Below are 11,999 nucleotides of genomic sequence, written 5' to 3'. Positions count from 1 at the left end.
TGTCTGTATTTTTATTATTGATTGGTATTATTGATTTGTATCCATACATATTATGGATAAGAGACTTGTATCAGTTATATATGTTGGAAATATCTTTTCCCATTCTGTAGTTTGACTATTAACTCTCTTAATAATGTCTTTTGATAGACAGAATTTCTTAATTTCAATTTAACCCAAAATATCACTATTTTCCTTTGTGGGTAGCCTACTCAATATTCTGTTTAAGAAATCTTTGCCTACCCCATGATCATGAAGATATTCTCTTGTGCTACGTTCTGGAAGCTTTCTTTCACCTTTCATATTTAAGTCTAAAATCAATCTGGTATTGATTTTTGTTTGTATAGAGAGAGAATAGGATTCATTTTTCCCCATTAGATATCCAATGGATTCAGTATTGTTTATTGAAAAAAACATCCGTTCCCCCACTGCTATACAGTGCAATCTTTTTCACAAATTGTGTCTACAAATGTTTGGTTCTGTGGTTCTGTTTTTGGACACTATTTTGCTGCATTGGTCTATTTTTAGCATACTGTCTTACCACAGCATTGCAATAACCATTGATATCTATCTATCTACATCCTCTCATTTTGTTCTTTTCAACATAGTATTGGCTACTCTTGGAATTTTGCATTTCCATATAATATTTAGAATAAGCTTGTCAATTTTCACAATACTGTCTTTTAATTGTAATTGCATTGACTTTATACTTCATTTTAAGGAGAATTGTAATCTTTACAATACTGTCTTCCATTCAATAAATACAGTGTATCATTACATTAATTTAGGCTTTCTTTACATTCTCTTGGCAATGTTTTATGGTTTTCTGGATAAAGATCCTGCACAATTTTGTAAGATTTATTTCTAGGTTAAAAATGTTTTTTGGAGCTATTGCAAATGAATAATTTTTAACATTTTAATGAAGTATAAGATAGATATATACGTGAAACTCCACATATAAGTATAAGCTTTGATAAATTTTTACAAACTGAACATATTCACGTAAAGAGCACCCATTGAATTAAATAGGGGTGCGATCTCAGGACAAATTGCTTAGGGGAAGAAAGTGGGAAGAATTTATCCACCAGCCACTGTCTCCAATTGGTCAAAGTTTTGCTCCATGAACCATTAATAGCTTCATACAAAAGAAGAAGTCCGCTACGTTCCTGACTCTTTTTATATCTTTTTCTAAACACCTTAAAGATAATCATTCTTTTAAATTTGACTTTTACCATCATCTTGCATTTCTTTATTTTAACATTAGAATTTTTTATTAATATAATTTTCCACGTTTTTAGAATTTATATGTATGCTGCACTATATGTACTCATCTGCAATATCCTCTTTTATGCTTGAAGAGACTGTCATAGGTTGAATCAAAATGAATTAGCATTTCTCGAATTTTTATCTTGGTGTAGTCAGGACTACTGTCTATATTCACAACAATTCTAAAAATATCTTCTCTTGCAATTAAAAGAATTTTCATCAGGAATTTTTTTTACTGAGGTTACGTTGGTTCATAACATTATATAAATTTCAGGTGTACATCATTATATTTTCATTTCTGTGTAAACTACATCATGTTCACCATCCAAAGACCAATTTCCATCTGTCACTGTACACATGTGCCCTGTTACCCTTTTGGCCCTCCTCCCTTCCCTCTTCCCCTCAGGTAACTACCAATTTAACCTCTGCAGCTATGTGTTTGTTTGTTGTTGTTGTTATCTTCCACTTACAAATGAAATCATATGGTATTTGATTTTCTCTGTCTGACTTATTTTGCTTAGCATAATACCCTCAAGGTCTATCCATGTTGTCACAAGTGGCAAGATTTCATCTTTTTTATGGCTAAGTAGTATTCCATTGTGTATATATGCTACATCTTCTTTATCCATTCATCCATTGATGGGCGCTTAGGTTGTTTCCAAGTCTTGACGGTTGTGAATAATGCTGCAATGAACATAGGGATCCCTGCAAATATCTTTTTGCATTTGTGTTTTCATGTCCTTTGGATAAATACCCAGAAGTGGAATAGCTGGGTCATATTGTAGTCCTATTCTTAATTTTTTGAGGAATCTCCTTACTGTTTTCTATAGTGGTTGCACTAGTTTACATTTCCACCAGCAGTATATGAGAGTTTCCTTTTCTCCACATACTCTCCAACACTTGTTATTTCTTGTCTTAACTATACCCATTCTGATGGGTGTGAGGTGATATCTTATTGTAGTTTTGATTTGCATTTTCCTAATAATTAGTGATGTTGAATGTCTTTTCATGTGCTTATTGGCCATTTGTATATCTTCTTTGGAAAAATGTTCATATCCTTTGCTCATTTTTTAAGTGGGGGCTTGTTTTTTCCATTGAGTTGTATGAGTTCTTTATGTATGTTGGATATTAAGCCCTTATCGGATATATGACTTGCAAATATCTTCTCCCAATTGTTAGGCTGTGTTTTCATTGTGTTGATGGTTTAATTTGCTGTGCATAAGCTTTTTAGTTTGATGTATACCCATTTGTTTATTTTTTCTTCTGTTTCTCTTGCCTGGTGAGACATAGTATTCAAAAAGATACCACAAAGACTGATGCTGAAGAGTGTACTCCCTACGTTTTCTTCTAGAAGTTTTATGGTTTCAGGTCTCACATTCAAGTCTTTAATCCATTTTGAGTTAATTGTTGCGTATGGTGTAAGATAATGGTCTACTTTCATTCTTTTGCTTGTGGCTGTCCAGTTTTCCCAACACCATTTATTAAAGAGACTTTCCTTTCTCTATTGCATGTTCTTGGCTCCACTATCAAAAATTAGCTGTCCATAGGATTTCTCTCTCTCCCTTTTTTTTTTTTTTTTTTTTTGGATGCAATAGAAAGCTCTATGGGGAGCAAGGGAAAATGATCATATTTGAAATGGCACAGGTAGATCTGGAAACTCTATTATCATGCTTAATCAACATCAAAGCACATATCACTGGGTAACAAGATGAAAGAAAACTAGTGGCATTCTCCAGCATCAGGTTTTTCTCATATATAGAGGACATATGAATGGAAAGACACAAGCTAGTTCCATAAAAGAAAACAAAGCAGCTCACCAGCAAGAGGACAAAATGGGTGGCTTTAGTTTCAGGAAAAGATTGTGGAGAGAGGCTGGTACTGTGAATATGCAAGATGACCTTGTGATGCCTGAACAGGACAATCACCATGTAGAAACTGGCCCAAATCATGAAGAACAACAAGAAGACATCTTGAATAAATATGACACTTTGAAATAGCATTTCATGATGGTATATAAACTGTCTTGTCTTACAGTACCTCAGAGAATATAAAAGTCCAACATTAGTGGAATTTCTGGTGGCAATGCTTATGATGACCCACACATTGATTAGCATGTTGCTCATCCAGGAATAAATCAACAAGGGCAGAATTTGTGTGAAGATTTTGGGTTTGAGCCATGCCCATTTAGAATAAGCCAGACTGATAATAACGGCCTGAAATATACTCACTAGAGAAGAAGTACATAGAGAAGCACCCCATGTCACTTTATAAATGTATAGCACTGCTTTACAACCAATATCCTGCAAAATATTTCTAATTCCAAAGGATGACATTATATATGGAATGCGCCTGAAAACAACTGTTATAACATTAGCCAATGTTAGCTGAGTGAGAATCACATCTAAGGGCTTCTTCTGATGAGGTTGAATGAATAAGATGACATATATATAATGAAAAGCAATAAGTTCCCCATAAGCCCAATACCAGTTTGAAAGATAACTAAAATTCCCAATATTATGTCACTTGAAAACAAAATGATCATGGTTTTCTTAGAACTTTAGATTGAAGCCAGAATAGCTTAAAGAGTCACATAAATATAATCCAAATATGAAAGCAATCACTGAATCCTTGGAAAGAAAGTTCAAACATTCAACTACTCAGGAATTCACAGCACATTTGTGGCATTTCCAGAGGCTCGATGTCGTGTATTGTTCTAACATCTAGAGAACAGATTAGGTTTATGTAACAACTGAACTTCACATGTACACTTTCACCATTTGTTCTAGCCCATTTTCCAGGAGTTGTCTGTTTTGTTTTAAAGAAAACTTTGCATATAATGAAAAGCAATTTTTCTTCCAAGTCTAACATTGTATTTTAATTTTATCTTAAAATTTTGCATATTTTGCCCTTTTTATCAACAGCAATCTTTATAACTTATAAATAGTAGTACATGTATGTCAATCCACTTTTCAAAATGATAATTGCACCACACTGTTCTTTCATGAATAATAAAACATATTTAGAGCATATAGTTAATAACTATTGCATCATTCCTGCTGTTAAAATGCTAATTTTGCTTGTTATGAAAAGTTTCCTTTGCTTAGGGAGCATATTTATTGTGTTTACAAATATAGTGATGGTTCAGTTGAAGTTGATAAAGTGACCAAATGTAGTAAGGTATTAGACAAATTTACTTTCCAGTCAGCCAACAAGACAATGAAGTGTCTATCATTTAATTAACAAGCAGCCCTTCTCCTGAGACTGAATTACCATTTGTAATTATATAATTCTGCTTCTTCACAACAAGGTATATTTAAAAGTCTGACCTCAAAAAGTTATGTCTTCTTTTGTGAAACTAACGCCACCCATGTTGTCCTCTTGCTGGTGAGCTGCTTTGTTTTCTTTTATGGAACTAGCTTGTGTCTTTCCATTCATATGTCCTCTATATATGAGAAAAACCTGATGCTGAAGAACGCCACTAGTTTTCTTTCATCTTGTTACCCAGTGATATGTGCTTTGATGTTGATTAAGCATGATAATAGAGTTTCCAGATCTACCTGTGCCATTTCAAATATGATCATTTTCCCTTGCTCCCCATAGAGCTTTCTATTGCATCCAAAAAAAAAAAAGAGAGAAATCCTACGGACAGCTAATTTTTGGCAGTGGAACCAAGAACATACAATGGAGAAAGGAAAGTCTCTTTAATAAATGGTGTTGGGAAAACTGGACAGCCACAAGCAAAAGAATGAAAGTAGACCATTATCTTACACTATACACAACAATTAACTCAAAATGGATTAAAGACTTGAATGTGAGATCTGAAACCATAAAACTTCTAGAAGAAAACTAAGCCAGAGTCAACTAGGTAACTAACATTCTAGAAAAGTCAGAAACAGGGAACTTTTAAAGATTACTAAAACAATTCCTTCTAATAACAATAAAATAGGCACGAATTGAGTACGACTCTTTCAAGAACACGTTAAGGTCATCCTTGAACTAGCTCTCTTCAAAACCCACTCTGTCCAAAAGCGAGTCCAGACATCCCCCACTTCTTGGCTCCGCTCCAGGAGCTCCGACCCACTGGGCTACGTGTGGACTGTGAGTGGAGAGATCGTGGGGGTGCGCTGAGCTAGGGACTAAGCCCGGTGGCTACCAAGGGCTCAGGTTCTGGGTCGATAGACAAAATATCCCTTCGGCCTCCTGCCGAGCCTCGAGTCCCCGCCAGATGGCGATCTTCCTTGCATTCTCAAAGTGCAAACAATCGGAAAGCGACCCAGATTCAGCCTTGGGGAAGCGACCCTGGATGGGGCCGGGAGGTGGCAGCGTCAGGAGTTTGCATTCCCAGCAGATGACTGGCGCCTACTGGCTGCAGAAAGGAAAGGGCAGCGGGAAAGGAGAAGTGCGGGAATCGCCATCCAGCAAATTAGGCCTCGAGTCTTCCTGGCTGCTGGTGCCACGAACGCCACCTGCGCTGCTAGGGTCCTCCCGACCGGGTCTCCAGTCCTGCTCCGCGACTCACCCTGCCAGGCTCAGACTGCATTCCGCACTCCGACTCCGGGGAACCCGCGGGCGGAAGGATCGGTGCCGGGGCCGGGAGCCCGGAAGCCCGAGGCTGGCCGCAGCCGGAGCCTGGAGATGCCGCGCCCGCTGGACTCTAGCTCAGCGCCACTCAGTGAACTCGGCCCGCGCGGCTCCAGGCTGGCGCTGCGGAAGCCGGGCGAGGCGCCGCGCGCTGCCGCCAGCGGAGGTGAGAGCAGAGGTCCGAGCGCCCGGCTTCGGCCTCAAAATAATACTGGGGCTGCCGCGGCCCTGCGTGTCCTCTTTCCCACGGGGCGCTGACCTGCGAACGCGGAGCCTAGGGGGTGTCGAGCGCCCAAAGGTCCTTGCCCTTTCCTCGCGCCCAGATCCCAACCGTCATCCGAACACTACGCCCTTCGGCTCAGGCTGGACCACCAGACATCAGAAACTTCGTGAGTCAGGAGACGAAACCCTATTCAAAGTCACAGACCTCGCCTCATTGCTCCTCATGGGCAGTTACCTGGGCAAGCCGGGACCCCCGCGGTCGTCTCCAGCAGAGAGGTGCACAGACTTGCCCCAGAGGCCGGTGAACCGCCGACCAGCTCAGTCCCTTCACCAGGTTCACCGCGTTCAGCACATCCATCGCGTCCATCCTGCCCCGCGGCATAGACCTGCGAGGAGACCGATGAACTGGGATCCTACCAATCCCACTGCGAGGGTGGTCAATGAGGCTTGGAGGCGATTTCCCATGAAAAGGTCCCAGAATTCCATCATGGGGCCTCTTCCCTCAGACTGGTGGGAAAGTTACTTCAGGCGGAGTATCTGGTCTCTTCGGCACCCCAGGGCAGTATGGAGCCCGGTGACCATCAAGATCGCTCCTCCTCAGCGGGGAGTGCCCCCCTGCACTTCCCCAGCAGAGGTAATAAACTCTGCAGGGTCCTTACCCTCTGAGAAGACCCCAGACCCATGTGCAAAGGAGTCAGTGCTGAGGGCCCTCAGAGAGTGCAAGAAAGGGAAAGTGAGGCTGGAAGACCCGCTATTCCCTGAGAGCTTGGATAGTAAAAGAAGGAGTGCAGAGACGAGACCGTCTGCATTTAAACTGCTGAGGAAGAATGGAGTCCTCCCTTCTTTTGTGCCCAGGCCTGGTCCTCTGAAGAGAAGCCTCAACTCCTGGAGTTCAAACCACAGCTTGAATAGGAGGCCCAGTTGCTACTCCGTGAGCTCCTTGGCCAGCACACACACAGGTGGCCTCATCAGCTCCAAAAGAAATGCTATTACAAGCTCTTATAGCTCTTCTAGAGATTTGTCTGTTCCTTGGAAGAGAAGTGTTTCCAGTGTGTCATTCCAGATACCAGAGTGGCCAGTAAAAAAGAAAGAAAAAAGCCGTCAGTCTCACTCTCCACTGATACCACTATTGTCGAATGAGTCCCCAGCAGCATATGGCAGCTCTGGGCAGCAAAATCAAGAGATTCCACTGCTGCTTTCTAGCCCCGGGAACCTGCTGTCTCTGAGTCCACCTCCCCAGCTTGGTAATGCAGTCCCTGAAGAGATCTTGGCATTAGGGAAGAAAGCTGGACTCCAATGGAGCAACAAAGCCAGAGGGGATACAACTGAGGCCACCACAGATTCTGTCCCTGAGACTCACTCTGCCATTCAGCCTTCCCTGTCTCTCACCGTGCGTTCTGTAGGCACAGCTCCAACCCAGGGCAAAAATCCTCAGTTGGAAAGCTTAAAGAAAATGCAGAAGTCTCCAGGTCCACTGGCCTTCCCACAATCTACTGGAGAGGCAATCAGTGTAGGACATTCACCTCTGAAGACACCCAATCTACTGTCTCCACTTGGGTGCTCACAGACAGAGCCCCTTTCAGGCACCTCTTCAGACTCTAGGCCCACAGCTAGTTTCATCCTTCTGACCCCTATTTCTCCCACATGGCCACCTTTGACCTCTCAGACTAATAGGTCTGCCATGCCCCCAGACCCACCTGCCATTACCTCTGCAGCGCTCATTAGGCAAAGTTCTTTGTTTGGAATGAATAACCCAGCTTCTCATCCTGCATCTGCATTTCCTGCTGCAACTTCTGCTGACCCCATGTCAAAACCCATTTTTGGTCTCCCACCCAACGGTGAGATTGGAGGCTCCTTATATTCCAGAATTTCAGTCACAGCTGCAGTATCTTCAACTCCGGGTATCTTAACTCCCACCTTCAAGCCTATCTTTGGCAACACAGAACCACTTAAAACTATGCCCATGATAGCTCCTTTCTCTTTCAAGCAGACCACTTCTCCAGCTACTCCTGCTTCTACCCACCTCTTCCATGGCCTGGTCAAGGCTACCTCTGTAGTCACGTCCACCAACTCAGCTAGCACATCTGAAGACTCTTCTTTCAAGCCACCTTTGGATTTTGGTATAGTGAATGTTACCAGTCCCATGGGCAACGCTTACTCCATCCCTTCCACTTGCCACACTCTCCTTCTTGGGGCTGCCCTTGCCTTCAGAGCCAGCTTCTCCCCAGCCACAGGCTTCATTTTCCCACCACACCAACGTCCTACCATTCCTACTGTACATACAGTCACCATTTTCAGCCGGGTTCTTCCCAGTGCTATCCAGATATCCTCTAGTAGAAGCACTGCCAATTTTAGAAGTATGGGCAGCCCTCTGTCAGCCTCAGCCCTAGTAACCACAAACCAGCCTGCACTGTTGTCCAGTACCTCCAATTTGACCTCCACATTTACAGTTCCCTTGGGGTCAAACTCAAGGCCACCTTTCTCACTATCCCTAGGAGCCATGCCCCCGCCTGCATTTGGGGCTGCAGATGGGCAGAAGCAAGGGGCCCCCCAACCAGCCATTGGCCCAAGCTTCAGTAGCTCTTTCATGTTTGGAAATTCAGCAGTGGCATCCCCAACCCCAACCGCAGCCCAGCCAGCCTTCAGCAGTACCACACAGTCAACCGTCGGGGGTTTGACACCCTCAGCCTCCACCTTTCACATCCCTGCCGGCATCTGGCCAGACATTGGCAGCACTCCAGCAGGTTTTCGCTTTGCTCAAGCTAATACAGCTGGCTTTGGAGTTGTCACCCAGACCTACCATAGTGGGGCTTGTGGCTCAGTGTTTGGCAGCACAGCCCCACGACCTTTTGCCTTTGGGGGCTTAGTGACTCCTATGGACTGCGGGGAGTCTGGAATCAGCATGACTGCTCCAGACACGAACTCCAACTCTGGAGCATTCAATGTTGGAGCAGTGCCAAGTGGGAGTACTAGCACCATCACACCCTTTGGAAAAGGCTGGAGCCAGAACTCCCAGGGCTTGACCAGCCAGAGCACATCTTTTGTGTTGGGGCGGGCTAGCATTTCCTCAAGAAAGGCTATGTTTGGGGGCTCCTCCATGGCCCCTTTTGCTCAGAGTACCCTTGTCCCTGGGCCAGTTGAAACAGGCCTTGGCTTTGGGCTGCCCTCTCCTCCTGCCCGGGGCTCTGGTGGAAGAGGATCTTTCAGATCATCAGCTCCTTCCTTTTCCATTGGTACAAAATCAAAAACCCCAAAGAATCGGGAGCAAAGGCGTTCCCGAATGCATCATACCCACAAGAAATAGCCTGTGTTCCCTGTGACCCATACCCTGATTTGGACCTCAGTATTGTTGTGAAGAGCTTTAGTCTCTTCCAATTCTCTAAAGCAAAAATACCCCAGATCTAAGGTTAGGGTTTTACATGCTCACCTTGTGGGTCCTAATCTACATTCTAGAAGAAGATGGAGGACCAAGGCTTCTAGTGGTGATAGCAGAATGAAACTGGGTGGAACCAAACCTTTGAAATTGAATAGAACCTTGCCTTCCCCTCCCTGCCCACTCCTCTCTGTGTCAGGTGTGAACTCAGGACACTGCCTCCTGCTTTTTCCCAGATATGCCAGGAAGCCGGCAAGTACAGCCTATATCCTCTTGCATCTTTGTGAGGAGGAATAGATTCTCTCTAAATCCTAACCTGCTTTATTTGGCTCTAAGAAGTGGTTCCCTTTCTCTGGTCCCCTGGGGATGCCAGTTCCTCATTTCTTGCTGCTTTATTGCTCAGTGGATTCTTGGAGGAACTTTTGATGTAATTTGACCTTGAATCCAGCTTTTCCTTGAGGATCAGCAGTCAGCCCTTAAGGGCAGCCGTGTGTGCTGCTCTTGAGGGGCACCCACACAGGCTGCCCTTGCTGTGCCACTTCCTGTCACCAAGTTGTTTTAATCTTTGCCCAAGAGAAGCGGTGTTCCAGTCCCATCCTTGTCTCTGCCAACTTAGCCCTAAGAGATTGGCGAGTCAAGACTCAGCCTGTCAGACCCCAGAAAATGCCAACACTTAGCCAGCCTCCCGCCAGGCTTGGAGCAAGCGGCTTGGCCTTTCCTGCTTGCAACTTCATTTGTCTCTCTTTGTGTTGGGGCGGGCTATCATTTCCTCAAGAAAGGCTATGTTTGGGGGCTCCTCCATGGCCCCTTTTGTACATTTATATAGAGACTTGTTCTCTTCAGTTTGTCTGATACTGATGTGTATTTTGTGCTTTCAATGGAGTTTAGAGGAGAAATGACTTGCGGGCGTGGTTCTATGTTGATAGAGCCAGATTTAACTGTGTAAAGCTTCTGGGACCTGGCTAACTGGATGAGGCAAGCAGCATCAATTAATGGCTACAGGTGCTGATTCCTGAATTTACAACAGTATTTTGACTTTAAGGAATGACATCTGAAGAAATAATAGGGTCCAGAGAGGGAAAGACAGGGTGGTGCAACCTTCTTCTTCTCTCTCCGCTATAGGTCATGAGCCCTCCAATATAAGCCAGAGATACTCAGTTAGGGAACCAAAGCTTACACTTCAATTTTTCCTTTAATTTCTACCTCATGAAATCACTCCTCCACATTCACATCTCTCCCAGATATACGAGGCAGGGCCGGAAGCCTCTTGGGCCTGAGAACAGAGGGAGAAAAGGAAGAACAGCGGATTCCCAAGCTGACTTCTGCTCTGTACCCAATGGGCGGTCTCTGAGTGAGCTGTGACATATTCCTCGGCACTTCTTATCATCTTGATGGAAAAAAAAAAAAAGGCAAGAATGACTCCCTGAACACATCTATCTCCTGTTTTACGGTTATCTTGGAAGACGCCTAATTGCAAAAATAAGCAATTTTAAATTGGCTGGTACAATAAAAATAAATTGTTTAAATAAGTCTATGGTATAGGAATTACTGTTAAACTCATCAATTTGGAGGCAGAAACCTGTGAAGAAACTTGCCCAAGCCCACTCAGTAAAGGTTAGATTCAGGATCAAACTCCAGTGGCTCCAACGTCTGTGCTCACTTCTCCCTCACTATAGCAAGTTGCCAAAGTTAGAACTCTAACCTGGGTATGTCTGATTCTAAATATCCATGCCCTTTCAACTTTTCCAGGCCTCCCATGACCCAAGATTGTCATCTTACAGAAGGGGACCAGAAGAAAGTATTAGGCATTGTTTACTGCTGTCTACATTATAATTTATTTAACATTTATCTAGTGATGACTATATGTCCTGTATTGTGCTTTGCACAGGACATTCAGAGGTGGAGGACAACTTCTGTTTTGGAGATTACAATTTAGTGGGGAGACTGATAAGTAAGCTAGTGATTCCAATACAAATGACAAGTACCAGGGGAATGGAAGCAGGGCAGAGGGTCATCTTACCTAAGACTTGAAACTTGACTTCTGTCTTAAAGTGTGTGTTCTGGGTATCAAGTAGAGAAGGGCATTTCAGGCCAAAGACAAAACATGTGCACAAGCAGGTCTGGAAGATAGAGCAGATCTATTGAGAAAATTTCCAAGGAGTCAGGCATAGCTGGGGAGCAGCAGGGGGAGATCATGGATATGCTTATAAACCATGCAGTGCAGTATGGACAGTGTTCTAAATACAATGGATAGTGATAGAAAGATTTTAAGCAGGAAAGATAAAAGCTTGGACTTAGACTACTCTGGCTGTCACGTGAGGGCGGAATCAAATAGGGACAGACTGGAGCTTTGGGAACTGGTGGGAGACTGTGGAGACACCAATGAACATTAAAGATGTGAGTTTGAACTAGGTAGTTAACGGTGATTGCTAACCAGGTAGTTGACAGCTGGGATGAGGAGACAGTAGGGAGAGGAGGAATTAATGAGCAGAACTTGGTGACGGATTGCATGGTTCAGTAGAAGGCACTCAGAAAAGATTTATTGAAATAAAAAACTTCT

At 43.6% G+C, this 11,999-nt stretch overlaps 1 protein-coding gene across 1 annotated transcript; it reads left to right on the top strand.

Annotated features, from left to right (window-relative positions):
• The first annotated feature begins 5,522 nt into the window (after nucleotides 1–5,522).
• POM121L2 (POM121 transmembrane nucleoporin like 2) lies at nucleotides 5,523–10,968 on the top strand. Its single transcript, XM_070585113.1, has one exon. It carries the CDS (start codon nucleotides 5,567–5,569, stop codon nucleotides 9,368–9,370), a length of 3,804 nt encoding a protein of 1,267 aa, XP_070441214.1. The 5' UTR covers nucleotides 5,523–5,566; the 3' UTR covers nucleotides 9,371–10,968.
• Nucleotides 10,969–11,999: the final 1,031 nt, after the last annotated feature.

Source organism: Equus przewalskii, chromosome 19, assembly GCF_037783145.1.
Source record: "Equus przewalskii isolate Varuska chromosome 19, EquPr2, whole genome shotgun sequence".
In the NCBI taxonomy this organism is placed as follows: domain Eukaryota; kingdom Metazoa; phylum Chordata; class Mammalia; order Perissodactyla; family Equidae; genus Equus; species Equus przewalskii.
The sequence above is the reverse complement of the archived record's forward strand: the minus strand, read 5'-3'. Positions and strand labels throughout refer to the sequence as shown.